The 19,261-nt window shown below is 36.6% G+C and overlaps 1 protein-coding gene across 4 annotated transcripts in view; it reads left to right on the top strand.

Moving 5' to 3' along the window:
• The window catches only part of LOC100648035 (cAMP-specific 3',5'-cyclic phosphodiesterase), a 359,695-nt gene that overhangs the window by 136,676 nt on the left and 203,758 nt on the right, over window positions 1–19,261 (top strand). For 3 of the 4 annotated variants that reach the window (XM_020867272.2, XM_020867271.2, XM_020867269.2), the window contains exon 3: window positions 3–349. The exons of the other annotated variant lie outside the window; for it this stretch is intronic. In XM_020867272.2, the coding sequence (XP_020722931.1) occupies window positions 207–349 (143 nt within the window). In that variant the 5' untranslated portion in view covers window positions 3–206. The remainder of the gene's footprint in view (window positions 1–2; window positions 350–19,261) is intronic. 4 annotated transcript variants of the gene reach the window in all.

Here is a 19,261-nt window from a genome sequence, read left to right as displayed (position 1 = left end):
AGCTTCTCCTGACCGGATGCCAGACGAAACGACGGGCATCCTTTGCGCAGAGATCAGCCATGTCTGTTTCGTAGCGAATCGCAAGTTCGCAGCCGAGGTTCCTGTGCTAGCCGACGTGAGATTACATGAGTGATGCTTGCTCGAAGAGTCGTAAAGGACGACGAAGAGATCGCGTTCTGGTGACGTAACGCGAGACACGCCGGAACATGAGCAACCTACAGGTACCGGAGCTTCGGCTTCCGGCCGGCGATGGCGGTGGTTCGACCGGGTCAAACAATAAAGGCACCGCGCCTCTGTTGCTAGTTCCCCAGACCAACGTGCCCAGAAGGAGGCATTCGTGGATATGCGGGTGAGTTTCTTTGGGAATTTTAATTTTCCAGACTTTCGATTTTCCGCTCTAGATTTCACTCGTGAGATCGATATTTGCGTAATTATTTTTTGGTAATTCCGCGGATCTATTAATTGGTTCTTGTAGGTAATTAAATGAAATATTTTCGTGATTCGTAGATTGGTCTTCTATTGGATAACGTTCTTTCCTTTCGATGTATAAAATCTGCAAATTCTGTCTTGCAACTCACGTTACGAAGACATAAAAGAAAAATATTTCTTTTGTCGATATCACCAGTCGTTTGAAAAGATTCTATCGTACATACGTTCTGGAAAAATACACCATTCGCATAAAATCATCGACAGAAAGAATACCAATGCTTTTGAATCACTGGAATCGTCAGAATCGTCGATACGAACACCTCGACCGTACATTGCCCGATTATTATGCAGATCTTTCGAGTCTGAGGCCGAGGTAAACGGTTTCCTCTGCGTCTGTCAAGGGAAATTGGATTTGTGAGACCCTAGAACGAAAAGAATTCTATAGAGACCGATCGAAGTTCCCTTAGAAATTCCTGATTTCAGTCCTGAATACATAATCCCTCGAAAATGAATGCTTATGACCAAATTATCAATTTTCTGCTTTTCGTGACTCCTATACGAGCTTAGGAAAGTATCGCAACACTCGCCATAGATAAGCTTTAGATTAGAAAATTTGTGATTAATAGGCCGAAACAACAGAGAAACTTCGATAGGCGAAAAGCATCGCAAGCCAGCGAGCAATTCTCGAGGTTAGGATAAATCGTCGGTGACATGCGTATGGTAGTTACAGAGCATTAAAACGTCGTTTCGAGGCAATTAAAGCGGGATTTAATCGAAACTGTGCATAGCAGGCTGCAGTGGAATTAGTTGAAATTATGCGAACTTCTGCACCACTTGAAGTTAACGATACAAGTTTCCATGTATACTATGGTCTTTTAAACGCTATAGGCATGTATAACAATCTTTTTGCACTTTGGAAAATTGTTTCTTGACTCTAGCATTTTCTCCTAACCTACGTTAATTTAATTTTCGGTCTTTGAGTTAATTTTCGAGCTGTCTAATTTTAGAGGGTGGCTTCATCCCTTAAATTCGAGTGTTGGCATGATTGAAAGGAAGAACGTATATGACATTTTCGGTTGTTATCGTAGCGAAAGTTTTATTCAAAGGAAAGTCAGTCCTTTCCTTTCAAGCAACGAACCAATTCCATCCTTTCGTTACTGTAAATTCACTCTATCTATCCGCTTTGATCGCGGTTAGAGTTAAGTCATTGAATTTCCTTTTCTGTGCGCCACCACTTTTCCTCCCACCAAGATTAATTAACAGCCCGATCCCTTTTCCATCAATCGCACGAACCTCATTAAAACTCCACAAGCAAATCTATTAACCCAAAAGCCATCGACTTCTACAGAGGAAAGAAGATCAAAAAGAAGATCAAAAAGAAGACGCTTTGACTTTTCAACGGCCACCTAATTATTTGCGTATTTGTATTAATAAAATAATAGAATTAAGAGAGAAGAGAGGACGAGTTGAAGAATAGTCGCGTTTCCAGCTGAATTTCAGTCTCAAAATTTCATTGAACCTAGCGAAAATGTATGCATCGGCTCGCCACGACCGGAAACCTACTTTTCAGATTAATTCCGAGACGAAATACGTACAGCGGTCCGCGAAAGTATCCGAAAATATATCTCATTATGAAAGACATTGGCTTTCGCCAATATTTTGTATAATAATAAATTACTGGTCAGTAATTACGGTTAATTATTGAAAATACTTCGACTATATCGACGGTGAATTATTACAACGATTTATCACAAAATAACGTTGTGGAACTGCGCGATGTTTGGAAAATTTTAGCAATTTTTTAAAACTCCGTAGATCCTAAGTAATTACAAGAATATTTCAATTTATGACGAATGTCGTTTGAGAAGTAATTTCTATATTTGTATAATCGTATCGGAAGATTTTACCCGAGAAGACAATTTTCTTTTTGTCGAACTGTTGAAATGGCACTCCATTTACTGTTCGATCGTTAAAAATGAAACTGAATCTCGGAAGTGCAACACGGTTCGCAATTAACAAGGAAAGAGAACGAAGAGATTGTCGTGTTAGCTGTTTCCTCTTGACGGAAAACGGCCATCTTTTTTCCTGCTGCAACATTCGCTAAGCTCGATAAGGCTTTTTGTCGCGTCCTTTCCTTTTCTTCTCTCCTTTTCCTTGTTTCCATTGCCATTTCCTCGAGACAAGCAGCGAGACAAGCAAATCCTCGATAAGGCGATTAGAGATTCTGGAACACAGTCTTTGGTCTCCGTTTGCCGGGCAAAAAGAAAACTAGCGAGAACCACGCTACTTAGCTTCCAGAAGAATGCTATTACCGGTAAGACGATCGTCATTATAAATCTCTAATGCGGATGTTGGTTATCATCTCGCTCGATGTTGCAAGCTGATTACAGTTGCCATTGCCAAATGCGAATTTCTACAAAAAAGCAAACAGCGTTCGTTATCAGTTTTTTTAAACGTTTATTTGGCGATAACTTTTTGTTTCGAAGGGCAGGCTAACGAAAATCCTGGGTAGACAGACGTGGATAAATCGTGGATGATCATAGCCCACCTAAAAATCAATGAAAACGTTCATGGAACGCTGGAGTTAAATTTTGAAAAATTGTCACTTGATGGTAACATATTTTTTGGAGGCTGGACAAACGAAAACTGTGGGTGGACAAATGTAGACAAATCATGGACTATCGTGGTCCATATGGAAATTAACGCAAGAGTCCACGATACGCTGATGTTAAATATTTTTAAATGTCCATTTCGAGATAACATTTTTTCGAAGGCTGAACAAATGAAAATTCTGGACAAATCGTCGACATTCGTAAAATAACGTGAAAATAAAAATCAATGAAAATATTCATGGGACGTTGGCTTCAGATTGATTAAAATTTTTGATGACTTTTCTTCGAAGGATGGACGAATGAAAATTCTGGACGGACAAATCGTGGGTGAAAAAATTAAATTAATTGAAATCCTGTGAAAAAGATAGCGAAGCATTGATTTCACTTTGTAGTTGTTCATTTGTTATTTCAATCCTTATAATCATGAAGAAATTTCAAAAGCTTCTGATAATTTCAGATCAAACCATAGATTCGTCCCACAGTAGCAAATTTCACAAATTTTCGATAATTAATCATTTTATATCAAATGATAAATTCATCAGTTTCTGTATCTCGAAAATTTCACGAACGTTCGATAATTTCAAATCCAATCATAAAATCATTAATTTCTACAATTCTCCTAGCAGACTGCACAAATTTTCAATAATTTCAAATCCAATCATGAATCCATTAATTCTCGCATCGCGGGGAATCCTATAAAATCCTATAAATGTTCGATAATTTTACTTCATATCACAAACGCACAAATAAAGAAAAGAATGTCAAAAGTCAGTAACAATAAACTTCTTCCTCGGCGCCAAATTGATTCCGCTGATAAAGAACGCACGAGCATGATCCAATCTGATATTAGCCAAGTATTAATTCTCCGCTCGTCTGACGAATCAGTGTAGATCCATGGAAGGATCGAGGAAAGACAAGGCAGGTCTCAGACGCGTGAACAGAATTCTAAAAGGGATAGAGCGCGCGTGACGCCTTTGAGGCATGCGTCGCTGTGTTTCTGCAAACAAATTCCCATTAATATACGGCACACGCGTCTACGTGGTCCCTTCGAAGCCCACAAACTTTGCCAAACAGTCGCCACAGACGATTTTAAGAGCCAAAACCAAGTAGAAAGAGCATAGTTTATGCTCGTAGGTGGCCTTTGATCCTTTTAGACCAGGATGTTTGTTGGATTACGATTATCCTGACGATGGTAATGATAATATCATAAGCGTGTGGCACGTGTTTGTGATACAGATAGGATGTTTATTACGAATTTGGTTTGACGTTTGAATTGAAATTAATAAAATAGTTACTCTTCATAGTGAGCAGCGATGACGATATCTCTGATTCGAGTTTTGATTTGTTGCGTGGTAGAGAGGCTTTGTATTTTCTATCGACTTGAAGTTTGTGAATGGAAAAATAATAATTGAGATTTTGAAAGCTCGATGTTGCTTAATGTTAGCAGAGAATTAATAACCGATCTTGTTATAAGCAAATTTCATTATAAACGTGCAAGGTACGTAAATAACAAGCATAATGTATTACGTATTACGATGGAGTCGGTGTATCGTTAAAGGAAAAAAAAATCGTTGGATATACAACACGATATTTATTAAGGTAAAAATGAAAATTATATCATATATTGTACGTAATTCAATTTATTTGTTTGTTTCGTTTTGCGAGTGTTGCGAGTGTAGGTCATGAAGAAATAAAATAGCCGAGGACTATAAATTCAGGAACTAATTAGGCGCTGTCGGGATAATAAATCTAAAGCAAAGAAGATGCTATTTAACGTTTCAGAAATTATTTTAAAAGGTGGCCAAATTTTACTAAATTACGTTATTCGTAAAATTTCAAAGTTATATTACCAAACATTCAAATTCTACAAAATTCAAAATTATTAATTCAATTTATTGAACTAAAATATTTATTAAAAAAAAATGCTTATTTGAGCCCCCGTACAAGCGAAGAAAGTTAAAAAATTATTAAACAAATAGCTCGATCACGTCTACGCTTACAAAAAGCATAATTAGTTTTCCAGAGTTAGCCACGTTGCCATTTACTGACATCACAGGCTTATTAAGTTGAAGTAAAATTAATTTCCTCGTCCGATCCGCGGATAGAATCGTCTCGTTCTACTTCCGGTTGAAAACGCGGTCCAAGGGATCGTTCTACTTTCCGGACAAATTAATTAACAATTTTAAACTGTGTTAAATTTGACCTGTGTTAAAGTACACGGACGTCTTGCTAGGAACAAACATCGAAGTTTGCTCGTTGCACGCCACTGAACTTCCGTTCAAGTTTATGACTTCTCAGTGCGTTCACTTTTTGCTCTCCTCCCATTCCTCTTGGAAAAACAAGTCGTAACAACCTTCCATTAACTTCTGATCGAGCCAGTTAGTTTCTTATATAAACGTAAAGTATCCACGTGTGCGAACTTATCAATTTTTCTGAGTTTCTTTCTTTCTGCAAGGAAAATAGAAAAAGTGGAAAATTTCCAAGGACATTGGAAGTTCTTGTTTAATTTCTTATTTTCTATATTCATGGAATAATCATCGTCAGCTATATCTCGAACATCGTACTCGCGTTTCTTTAAATTTGTTGAACAGTTTGTCTCAGTTTTGTCCATTTAAGGCTATTAGACGCTTTTATAATTTTTAAATATTTTTTAAACTTATTAGGTAATTGTTGTCGGCTTTGCGAATTGTCAGAGAATTTTTCATAAATATATTTTCGTTCTTCTAAAACCACGAGACAATTTGGTTCTCGTTACTATTTGTTAATGCTTATTTTTAATTTATGAAACAATTATTTTGCTCTTTATTTTAAGCCTGCTGCTGTGTTAAGTATCTTCCTCCTTCGAATTATTTTATTTATAAAAGGCACGAAATACACAGCGGATAAAAAGATTCAATCGAACGATAAAAATATTCAATAGCAAACCAAAGACTGTGCATATAGAACCAAAGAGGACGAGAGAATCTTCCTCAGCTCCTTTTGTTAAAGTTGTTGAAACATTTTCCTGAGCTTTGTTTCTTTTTTTTTCATGCTGTTACACTATTCAAGTCATTTTCTTCTTTCTCTTAATCAAACAGTATTTAATTAATTACCGAAGCAGGTGCAACGGTGTAAATATTATAGTTGGGACGATATCATTATCGACTATAAACTTGTAGCTAAAATAGTTCTTGAAATCGCCATACTGGCACGGTAAAGTCTGGTCGAGGTTAAATCCTCGTTAGCACGCGCCAACGAGGCAATTAATTTCGACTGATCGCGCGTTTGATTCATCGATAGTAATGGAATTGCCTGCAAATCTATCGGGTTCCATCAAAATTCGTATAGAGTTTAATGGATGTCGTTCGATACCTATAGGTTGAAACAAAAGCGATTATTAACGAGAACTTACGCTCTGTTGGATAATAAAGAAGTTTTTGCCTATTATCTTCGATCTGCGCGATTACTACGCCGTCGTTTTATTCCTGATCAATGTTGAAGATATACTTCGTTAATTAATCGAGATTATCATACCACTGTGTGTGTGTGTGTGTGTGTGATAAGTATGTATAAAAATCTGTGTATTGTATGTAACCGATGTGTTAGCATTAAGTTGCAAATTCTCAGTTAAATATGGCACAAAATACTAAATTTCTTAAACGTTCAGATTTTTTAACTTTCGAATTACTTATGAAAATAAGGGCGATGATAAATATTGCCTTTGGATTTGAATTTTAAATTTAGATATTTGAAGCTTAGATCGGCGATAAGTGACCAAATCTTCATCCTAAATGTCTCAATAAGTATCTCGAGACGTTTCTTATTTTTTTTTTATTTAATATTCGTTGTGTTCATTTCAACAGAAAGGAAATTGCTCTAGCAATATTTATGGAATTATTTTCAGTGAAAATTCTATGGTTACTGTGTGTTTGATTGCGTTGTAAGTGTTAGTTAGGCGAGCACGGTGAGAAATGTGAAAGGACATCGTTGAAGTTCTTTTTCTGGAAAGTTTCCTCGATATCGGAACTATCGATTTTCATAATTCTTCTTTTTCTCTTCTCGAGTATACCTCCTCCGTGAATATTGTTTATGTTAGTACAACATAATCCGTTCTATAAACGCGTTGTTTGATAATAACTACACGGCGGCATAAAAATCAGATAAATATAGTGCAGATTATAGAAGATCTTCCGGCAAATTATTAAATCACTGTACGCGGCCGATACGACGAAGAATATTTAATTAATCCTTTAAATAAAGATCAAAGAAACAGATCTTTCAAACTAAAATCAGAAACATCGTTTGACGATGCCCGACAAAAACAGGCTGTCTGGAAAGGATCACTTTGTAACAAGAAACACGACATAATCGGTTTAACCATCAAAGAACGTATTTATATTGAAACGTTGGATACAAAATGGACCAGGAATGGAAAATTCAATTTTCTTATTGAAAAACCAATTTAAAGTCTTAATAGAAGATAGTACAAGAAGCAATCTAAAGAGTAAGCAAACCCAGTAAAAACCATCGCTGTTCAACGTAAGAAAACTTACGCACAAATTTCCAGGCGTTTGTTGTTGTTGGACTATCAAACCGATTAGACGTATCGTCGCTCTCGAGTATCTTTCTGCGTATTGTACACTTATCGCTGTGCTGTGTATGCGGTGTGCGAAACGAAAGCTTCGTAAACCAGGTTCGTAGACTAGAATCGTAGACTAGAATCGTGAACCAGATTCGTGGACCAGATTCGTAGACCAGATTCGTAGACCAGATTCGTAGACCAGATACGTGGACCAGATTCGTAGACCAATTTCGTAGGCCAGATTCGTGGACCAAAAGCTATGCACGTTCGCGCGTTTCACAGTGCGGCATCTGGACGAGGATCCAGGACAAAAATCAAAATTCACTGGCCACGTTGGCAAGCCACGCTCGCGGAGATTCGCAGATCAAGTTCGTAGACCAGGTTCGTAGATGAGGTTCGTAGATCAGGTTTGTAGACCAGGTTCGTAGATCACGTGCACAGGACACGTTCGCGTGTTTCACAACGCAGCGCTGGCTCGGTTGAACTATTTTAGATATTTATTTCTTTGACTAACCCCACACTGTGACGTTTAAATAAATAGCATCGATTCTGAAAGCAGTCTTTCCACTTTTTCACAAATATTATGCAGAAACCATTCATCCTCCTTTGTATTTCGTCAGACACTGTGCTGACGTTTACACGTGACATAGAACAGAGTTCTTGTGCAACTTTTCAATTTTTCTTGCAACGAGCCTGGTCGGAGATTCACTCTTCAATGGATTTTATTAAAAAGATAAAGAGCCATCTGGTGCAATATCCTTCTGATACTGAAAAGCCAAAATTACAGAATGGCTTTTTTTTCTAAATTGCTCCTTGAAGAAAGAAAGGAATCTTGAAATTGGAAATTAAAATTATACGCATCGTTGCTCAAATTCCTCGTACTTCAGACGTCACAGACACTCCTTAACAAGAATTAACAAACAAGAATGTACAGCGAATGAGTGAGCTAATTTTCAAGCGATTTGGTTTCGATGTACAAACGATTATTACTAATTCTCTGACGATTTTTGATTTGAAATTACTTACAGGCTGACGATATCATCGAATAATATAAAATCAAAGTCCAGCAACAATTATTTCGATTTTTGTTCAGTGTACGCGTTTAAATGCGTAAAACGCATCGGCCACAAAGAAGTCATCGTCGCTGAAGCACCCCTGATGGTTCATACATGTATAGAAAATAAAGAAAGATGAAAAAAAATAGCTGCTGCACGAGCAGCAACCCTTGAAGGAGACCTTTGAGCGGATGCCACGCGGAGAAAGAAGCGAGTGCCTCCCTCGGTCACGTTCCAGCCAGCTGGCTGCAACGAAATTGAATTTCCGATCCCTATTGCCTGTTCCGCGATTAAAGATCTGTATCGATCATCATCGATCATTCTCAGTCACGCTTGGCTTGTTAAAATTTGTATTCCCTGTTTCTTTATCAATCTTGCGTGGTTTACGTGATTTATAAAATAGATTTGACATTATCGAGGCTTTCGAAAGCAAATTTAATGTTTTTTTTGGGTTTAATTGTGAGAAAACGTCTTGTATGTAAACAGGTTTAAGAATTGGAGAATTTTGTAGATTTTTATAACGTTTAGCAACTTAGAAGGTGTTGAGAATTTTAATAATTTTAACAACTCCGACCGTGTGATAATTTCTTGAATTCTGTGAGATTTTTTATTATTAGAAAGCGTTTTGAATCATTTTCTGATTTTTATCTTCAACAATTTTATCTTTAACTTCAGTGAATTTTAACTAATTTGGTTTTGCAGTATATTTTTTGAAGTAGAACATTTAGAAGGCTTTTTCAATTTGATACAATTTTTGATATAAGTGTATTTTGATGTTTCTGAATGTTCAGTGTATATATATATGTACGTAGTTTTTAATGTTTTTCTTCTCGTTCCACTTTAGATTTGGAGATTAAAAATTTTATTTGCCTTTCATTAGGCTATACTTTGAAATATATTTAATAAAATACCTCTGCAAGAATTTCGAAATATTCCGTAGAACAAAGAAGTGAAATTTACACAGAACCAGATACATAGCATGAAACTTCTCTTTACCAAACTGCTTTAAAACTTCCCTCTCTTGAATTTCTGTTTCACTGTTTCTTCTTCGAACAACGTCATGCAACCGCGCCATTGATTTTTCTTTTTTTGTTATTTTATATATTACTCTTGGTGTGATAAATTCTCTAATCCACAAAGAATAGTTCGTAAAATGAAATATCTTTCCAGTTTTCTTCTTTATCATCCTTCTCATCTTTCTTACCTTTCGTCTTATTTCATAACGAAAAGTCTCTTAATTTTCTCAGTTTTATCTTCGATCAATACCATTTTGGAAATTTCGCCTCATCTTTATATCTTTCAATGAACTTTTAATTTTACGAGATATATCTTTAGTACGGAATATCACGGCGACTTTTATCCTTCTCTTTTATATTTCCTACGTTATTTAATTTTTTTTATTAACTTTCTTAATTTTACAAAATACATATAGCACGATGTGGTACTATGTTCGTAGTAGTAGCGTAGTATTATTGGAGCGTTTAAAATTATTTTCGTTCTCGTTAGACGTACCTTTGAAAACGAGCAATTACACGCTTTTGATTGACGGGATTAATTACCGTTCTCTTTTTACCAGACGATTAACCTATATCATATTTCATGATGCTGAGCTTTCATTTCCATTTCTATTATGTATCCTCTCTGTAGCATCAGCTTTCCATTGCTTGCTCTATATAAATATTTCGTTGCTAAAACGTTACTCGATATTCCCCTTTGGTTTGCATTTTTTACGAATGAACTCGTGGGTTCACGTGATATTGTCCTGACAAATCAGAAACACTCGCGTGGAAATTATCATTTTGTGGAAGATTACGATTCAAATATTAAGTCTGAAATATTATTACATAAATAAATTGACATGTGGTGGTGGGGAAGGAAAATCTGTAAAGAGATTTCAGAGACGTGATGTTTATACGATAAATGTTAGTCAATTAAAATTGTTTACCCTCATTCGCGAAGCTCGAAGAAAATGTAATTTAAATATTAATCTTAGAAAGCAAAGAAGATCGGCTGAAAAAATTTGCCACCGAAAGCAAAAAAAAAAGCAAAAAGTTTGCCGAAGAAATATTAAGGAAATTACCAAGGAAAATTAATCTCCGCGTTCTTTAGCTTAAAAATTGCAAAAAATTGAATTATAGTCCTCAAAGAAAAATTAGAAAACTGCATTAAACCCCAATTTTTTAATTTTCAGATCATAAAATCTGATTAAAGCGAAAACGAAATTTGTAAAGTTTTAATGATTTCGAATCACGGTTAATCGTGTCTAATTATACGCTATAAAATCTGCCATAAAGTTTAGCCGTGTAAAGTCTACCTTATTTACGATTGTGTGGGAAAGCTTGCCAGGAGAGAGTTGATCTATTTCAAGAGGCACATACAACGCTGCAAAAAACTTTTTCTCAATGCTATTTTTTCACTTCTGCATTATCGCTTATATATAATAACATAATATAATACAATACAATGTAATGTAATATATATTGTATATTTTTAAATGGAATGATCCATATATTTTTATCCTTCAATTTTTTTGATTTTCTATACGGAAGAGTAAAGTTACTTGCGTCTGAAAATGTTTTTTTAAAAAGATACTTCGACATTAATTTTGTTAAACTTGGCGTGTGAAAGACAATGAAAGTCGCAAAGTGATACTCTTCTCTTTACGTCTTCATTGCCTTCTGACACACTACGTTCGATGAAATTAAAATATACAAATATTAACGATACTAATAATACTAATAATTTCATATTCTGAAATGAAACAAAACTAAAGATACATCAGACAAAAATTGTCTCCTTCCAAAGTTCGGAGAGAACTCAATTTCCCCTTAAGATCCCCTTACAATTATGTACAATATAATTATATATAAACGTATACATAAATGTCAGTCTTAATACATTTCCATTCAACTTTGGACACAATCGAAGGTTTATTGGAAATATCGAAGAAGCAACGCGTGAAACGCGTTTGAGTCTAAAATTATTCACGGTGCTGTATAATAACAATCAACGCGAATTAATAAGCGAACAGCACCCGATTCTATCGAGGATCTTGATGTCTATCACTCTGTGATTCGCGTGCCATCGAGATACGATCGAGAGTGTCGGAGGATGGGATAGAATGGAAGTCGAGAGAGTTTTAGAACGGTCCTCGAACCAGGGTAAATAGGAGGATATACACTTGCCCTCAATCCTTCCTCTTAAACTCGGACGGAGGATCCGTTTCAACTTGTTTATCTGTGTATTTCCGACCGTGGCTTCGCGTACGGCCACATCTCCAGAAACTCGAGAAGTTCCGGTTCAACTGTCGTTTATTATCTCGTCGTTTCGCTGGCTGTGTTCCTTTCGCGGTTACCTCGATGATGGGATCTTTTATTCTCTTGTAACGACAGCGTCTAATTGTCTTGTTACTTCGCTGCTCCCATGCCGGTATAATTGCCACGTTATACGACAGAAATTAACATTTATTTTCTTTCCGTAGTTTCTTGGTCTGTTACGTGTCTTGCTGTTTCTTGCGAAGTAGATATGATTTTTCATAGGATCTGTTACGTCCGGTGACTCTCTACGGTCCACGCGTCCACCAGTTGTGCACATAGAATTAAGCGGATGGCAATGATCCTAAACATAAAACGAGGTCTTTTGATTTACCGTTAAGGCTGGTAAGTGGCATAAAACATCTTCGATTCAGGAGGCTCCTTATGGTTATTGCTCCATCAGGTAAAAATTGGAGAAACGAGTTTTCCCATGTTTCCCGGGATTCTACACGCAAGCGACCAGTGGTGGGGCGATCACCACCGAGTAAGTGTTTTCCTTTGCAACAGCATCGTCACCGGACTTTACTGGATCTACAACTTTAGAACAGTCAACATCTCTTTACCGAGTTTCCACCCTTCAATCATTCACCTGCTTCTTTTATACCTTACGCAACAGCGTAACTATCTTCTCTACAAAGTTGTTAGAAATATATATGATAACCTGTTAACCTCAGTGTTATATTAATTAAACCGCCTCTATCATCCTAACCGAAATAGGAGATCGATCTGTTCGTGGCGTCGATTATTCTAATCGTAACGAGAATTTACGACTCCCATTGACGAGCTTCCTCGCGATCGTGGCTCTCCGCGACTGGTCGAATAAACAGGATCGTCGATGGAATTTGGAGAAATCGTAGAACTTTAATTAAGGTGAAGCAATGGTGGAATCTTTAAGTACCTTTGCGAAAAGAAACATGCGAACGATTTGGCGTAATGTCGTAAAACATACTGAAAATTGCGACACAGGATGCAGCGTAATATCCTAAAACAGAATTCCGAATTTCAGTGAACGAGGGAACACGAATGAGGGATTTGTTAATGATTTTTATGAACAGGATTCAGGAATTTGTGGGTGTTGAAGTGAAAATGTTGAAATTCGTTAAACGACGATAGAATTTCAGAAGATTCGTGGAATTTTCGCTCGTCATTGCAGCAGCGCAGTCATTTGTTAGACTCGTTGTATAATTCTGGGAAATCGTTAGCGTTGGTGTGAAATTGTGCGAATTGTACGAGATTCTTGAAAACTTGGAGCAGAATTTCACATGCTTTCCACGGTTCTTCGAATTGAACATGCGACTAAAATTATGCAAGACCTTGCAGGAGACTTTGATATTACGTGAAATTACGCCGAGCCACCAAAAACATCTCAAAAGATTCCAAAGAAAAGTTTCCACCTTTGAAACCGTGAAAATAAGACTGGAAATTCCAAATAGCTGAGAGACGTGGCGTCTTCGCGAGAAGACCCGATGGAACGTTGCAGAAGCTCTAGAATCGAGCGTCTATAAGACGAGATGATGAAATCCGGCGAATATCGATTTCACCATGGTCTATTCGTCATCTTTGCGTTTATTCTACACCTTCCGGCGACACTCGTTGGATATCAGAACCGCGAGAATCAAAATCGTTTATCGCCATATCACTGCGATGCCAGAGTCGTTGGTTCTTTTCAAAAGACTTCCTCGGAAAAATAATATATGATTCTGCAAGTTGGTGGAAATGGAAACTTGTTGGCTGTAGAGTATACGTTACGTTGGTACTGCGGAAGGAAATGATTTTTATTTTCCACTTTAGTTTCATGGCAAGTTGAAAGGTCTTTGCGAGATTGCACCAACAAGTGTAAATCTTTGTAAATAGAAAAAACAAATAGTATTCCTTTGTCCATGTTTGTGCAATAAAAATTTTCGTTTGTTCATCCTGGAAAAAAAAGCTACGAATCATGGTTGTTCCATTTTCTATATCTTTCAACTGTTTTTCACGTGTAGAAATCCTGCAGAGGATTTTGTACGTGAACATTTTAGGGAAACGTAATATTTAGAGGGAATTAGCCTTATAGTTAAAGAGGCCAACAAAATTTCAATTAAACGATTTAAATTCAGCATTGTGAAAATTAAATACAATTTTTTTAAGTATCATTACGTAGGTATTAGCTGCTCGTAAATGTCCTGTGTCGTGCTGGGAATTGGTACCAATTTTATTTTTTGATACGTACGAGAAGAGACGGTTTTTAGCAAGTAGGCCAATTACATTTAGGCCAGTCTCGCATAATTCAGCAGCTGCATATTCGTAATAACATATTCCCTTGTCATGAAAAAAAGGTACTAGCTACTCCTAATTTGTGGAAGATTATAAAACACAAAGAGTTTTGGTAAATATGTTTGCACTGTGTTGGATGGGTCTGAGCTTTTTGTGTATACGTGTGTGAGCTTCAAAATTAAAAATGTTAATTTTAGGTTCTTTATGCATATAAATTGCACATTATTTTGTACGAGAATATTTCTGTGTACTAATATATTCTGAAATATTCTGTAATTCAATATAGAATATTAGAAAATATATTGGCAAATGAAGATTCTAAATAATTAAAACACGTAGAGGAATAATTTATGAAATTAAACATAGCCAAAATTCGATATTTAGCATTTGGTACGAATATGCTAATGTAACAGTTTTATGTAGAGTTTAGAAATGAAAAGAAATTCTTAATATACCTTGATCCTGATTTAATAATCTTGATTAAAATTAAAATTAAAAGTCGATCTTCTTATAGCATACTAAAGAGGTGAATTATGACACCAATTCTCATATGAATTTTTCTTTCTGTTGCAGGTGAGTCCTTTTATACGCTTTCTATTATTGTCGCCTCGCAGTGTGAGTAAAGTGCTACAATTTACACTTTTCGTTTTTAATATCTCACCGCTTTTAAGCTTGCCGACATTCAAACGAATTTACAAAGAGCATAAAGCTCTTGCTTTCCCTGGCAACCGGAAAATTGCTCCGCTTACCACGTTAATTTTCGCCTGCCAAATACCACAAACTTGTGTTTCCTTTTCATATGCGAAGAAAAGGGAACGTCGAAGAAATTCAATTACGCGCGATATGTGCGGTTCACTGGGAGATTTCCTCGATTAGGAGAAAATATTGCACGTATATGAAACATGATATATGCGATATATAAACGTGACTTTCCATAGAAATATTTTAAAACCCTTTCTACCAAAATCTTTAAATTGTTGGACATTTTTTACATATTTTTCATATAGTTGTAAATTGATCGATATTCACGGATCCTGACTAAATTGACACGTTGTATATACTTGACTCGCGTTTTTACATATTTGACTATACACCTTTATATTTATCGTTTACTAAAAAAAAAAATACATCTATACAACGAAAAAATTATAAAAATCAATCAATAGGTACTAACCATAGCGACACCCGGTATGCAACGACGCGCCCCGGAGGTCAAGAACACCGCGTTGTTTTATGAACATGATATTTATAGTCGTTGGTGGTTCGTTCCTCGTGTCCCACGTTTCACTCGCCGCGATAAGATAAAAAAGCATCGCACAACGTCGAATTTTAATTCAGCGCCGTGTCGATCGGGATAACCAAGACCGCTGTGATAACGATAAAACGAATACCTTGTAAATCTGCCGATCTTTCTCCGGTCGCGATTCAAGACACAAATGTTGCTTCGAGCTTACTGGAGCACATAAAATCAATAGGCAGCAGAGAAATCAAGATTTCAAGGTTATTAGAATTCCTAGATCTGAGTTACTTTTACTAGATCAGAAGCTAAACCGTGAAAGTCCCTAGAAACTTTTCTACGTTATTACGATGAATAAGGTTAAGCTACATTTTTGGAATGAAAATTCAATCTCGATTCGAGTGACAAAAATCCCTATAATTGTCCTAGATCGCTCGAGATCAACGTTACTATAAAAACTGAGACTATTACGATATTATTAGGTCGTCCGAAAAGTTTCTTTCGTTTTATGAGGAAATAATAGACGCACAACGTTCTTTGTTTTATATTATTTTGTCGAATTACGTACGATAAATTTTATTCTCTCGAGATAAACACCGTGACATTTCACAGACTTGCTTTCACGTTTGTACGAAGGTTCATTGTTGTAAAAAATACGTTTGAGAAAGAAAGACACTTTCCGGACAACCTAATATAATTCCTAGACACAATTTAGTTTTGCTGAACTAGAATGCAGGTCTATTAGAAACCGCGAAAATTCCTAGACTCGTGGCATCTCGTAGCACACATGGCACGCGTTTCTGGCATCCAATTTCTGAGTGCAAGAATGGATTCAGCAGGAGAATTGCATCGGTGGCACGTCGAGGGGGACACGTACTCGAAATGCAACCGACTTACAGATGAAAACAGAATGCAAAGCTACCGAGGAGAGGCCTGTGGTGGTCCTCAGGGATCGATACGAACCGTTGCCCGCTGCTGCACAGAATTGCACGTGCAGCAGTAGGCGACAGCCCAGTTTCTCCGCTTCCAAAATTCTGAAATCTTAGAACGTGTTCGTTACAACCCCCGTATTTTCAGCTTATTCGAATTTCCATAGATTCTGAAGCAGAACACGTTTGATATTTCAGAGAAATTCTTTCGTTTTACATTTACCAGGATTTTTCAATAACCGAACGAAGTCTTGGGGTAAATTTTTGAACTTGTATGTTATCGGCGACGAATAAATAATAACAACGTCGATTTCTACGTTAATAAATTTCTGATAAATTCCAAAGTTTTTGAATCAAGAAGCAGAGGAATTGCTCCTAAATTTAGGATTTGAACGGCTCAGATAAAAATATTGCATAACATTTCCAGAATCTTTTTTGTTGATTTCTGAAATTATGAAATTTTTACTCATTGGAATCCTGAGGCAGAAAATGAAGATTTTGACAAGTCCAATACTTAGCAATTATAGACGAATATTTTCATTTGCCAAGAATTTTCTAGCAATGGATTAAGGTTTTCTTCTTCAGGTTAGGAGTTTGGTTGACTGAAATGACAGTGTAGGATGAAATTGATACAATCTTTTTGTTCATTTTCGCAATTATATCGCTTGGAACTGGATTAAAACTAACATTAATTAATTTGATATCGGTTTAATATGTTTAAATCGTTTTATTATCATAGAATCGGGCGTACGAATAAACAGTTTTAGAGGACTAGCAATTAGTCTTGTTTGTTCTACGCTCGGCAGGCAGTTTCTCGGTTTCGGCGTGCAATTTGTCAAGAATCGAAGAGATTACACGGTGCAGATGGAGTTAGGCGGATAGCCACGACAATTTTCAAAACGAATGATTTACCGCGGCTTTCCAACTGAAATATAATCAAAACTACTCGTTGGAAATTCGCGTTGCCACGCGGGCTAACCATTCCAACTTCGAAATCCAATCGAAATCTCGTATCGATAATAATTTAAATCGCTGTATCTACATTCCAGCCTTATTTCCATTTTATTATTTTGCTAATTGAAACGATAAATTAAATTGTGCTTTTAGAATTCTCTGATTTTATATGAAATTTTATAAAGTGCATTATTATTATTATTGTTGTCGTTATTGCCACAGACTTTCATTTCTATCTTTATCACCAGTAATTAACGTCACGTTGTTCTACATGAAAGTATGTTATCCTACTTCTCTAGTTACCAGGGAAATTGTCCTAATTCTCATCGAACTCTGTACGAAATAGTCGAGATTTTTTACATCCTCCTCGGTGTTTTCTAATTTGTCTGCTGTTTCTATTTTTGCGTATATTTTTGATTTAGGTTCGCTATACATTCAGCGCTGTTCCAGGATTCTTTCGACTAATCCTGCTTTCTTTTCTGTCACATAGTTCTTCGCTCATGTATCACCGCACTCCACTGACTCTGCTGCTGATTTTCCATCGTTTTCTTCCTACCTGTCCTATTCGCGCTTCTTCTTCCAATTTTATTGGCAGACTAGTTTCTATAAGATGCGCGTATAGCGTTCTCTGTTTACTCCATTTAGCCGTTTTGGCTGTTTGTATTGGAAACGCGTCATTTCTTCAAATGCATTTGCCTGCTCTTTTAATCGCAACAAAGATAAGAATGCCAGTTTCACAACAATTGCAGCTACGCGATGAAAATTGAAAAATTCGGAGTAACAGCGCAATAGTGAGAAATCGATCGGACGATCGCGCAAAAATAGGACACGTATAATCATTTTTTCCCCCAGGAGTGGGAAAGGTCGCGCTTGCCAACCGGCCGGCATTCATTATCGTTGATTTGCATCCGCGAATGGCGAACTACGCGGAAGAAATCGCGGTTGCCATTGTTATCGTTACGTCATCGCGACGCTTCACTAACATTTCTCGACTTGCTCCATCTAACCGTTTAACGCGTTCACTGTCACGCCAGTTCTACGTATTTTCATATATTTCTGTAACGTTTGACTTTACGTCGTATTCGCGCCAAGTCATTCGCATCGTTGCATATTTTTCAAATCAATGGACACTCTCGATGAATGACTGCGATGAATTTTACAGTGAATAATCGATGCGCCTTTAAACGACCAAGTTTATTCTTCGTAATCGGGTCATTTCGAATTTCATTGAAATACTTCGAACGAATGTTAAAACGCATCAGATCGTCTATCATCGACGTGCACTTTAATGTGCAATTTTAAAAAAGAAATTTCAAGTAAGAAGAGTTTTATGAATCAAGAAGAAGTAATTTTAAGGAAGAGGTGGTTACCATAATAAACGTATTACGCTCTTACCTTGATTCTCTCGTCGTGTATGTTTCGATAACGATAGAAAATTCTTTCCTCGTTCGCTGATCTCGGTTCTTTTCTATCCATTTAGCGCGTTACTGAGAGCATTCGTTCTATTGGGTTGGCAACTAAGTGATCGCGGATTTTGTCAGTACCACCTAAAGATAAAATCCGCAGTCGCTTAGTTGCCAATCCAATAATTAACCAAAACTTCCAGATTATTATTATTATTCGTACCAAATACGATTGAAAATTGAGAACAATCACAGAGGCGTATAAATAATTCTAAAGAAATTTAGATGTATCAAAAGTATTAACGTTAAAATTATTCAAAGTTCCAAGTGTCGTTCGTACGACAAACGAGAGAAAAGAAGGTAAAAATGAGAAATTAAATTAAAGGAAAATATGAGAGAGAAACGAAATGAGATAAAATCCAGAGGAAACACACGTGTTCCATCTCGGTCTTCGCAGATGATTATCGTCTTTGCCGAGTCTTTGTCCACGTGTTGCCGGCATGATTAGTGTCAT

Source organism: Bombus terrestris, chromosome 16, assembly GCF_910591885.1.
Source record: "Bombus terrestris chromosome 16, iyBomTerr1.2, whole genome shotgun sequence".
Lineage (NCBI taxonomy): Eukaryota > Metazoa > Arthropoda > Insecta > Hymenoptera > Apidae > Bombus > Bombus terrestris.
The sequence above is the reverse complement of the archived record's forward strand: the minus strand, read 5'-3'. Positions and strand labels throughout refer to the sequence as shown.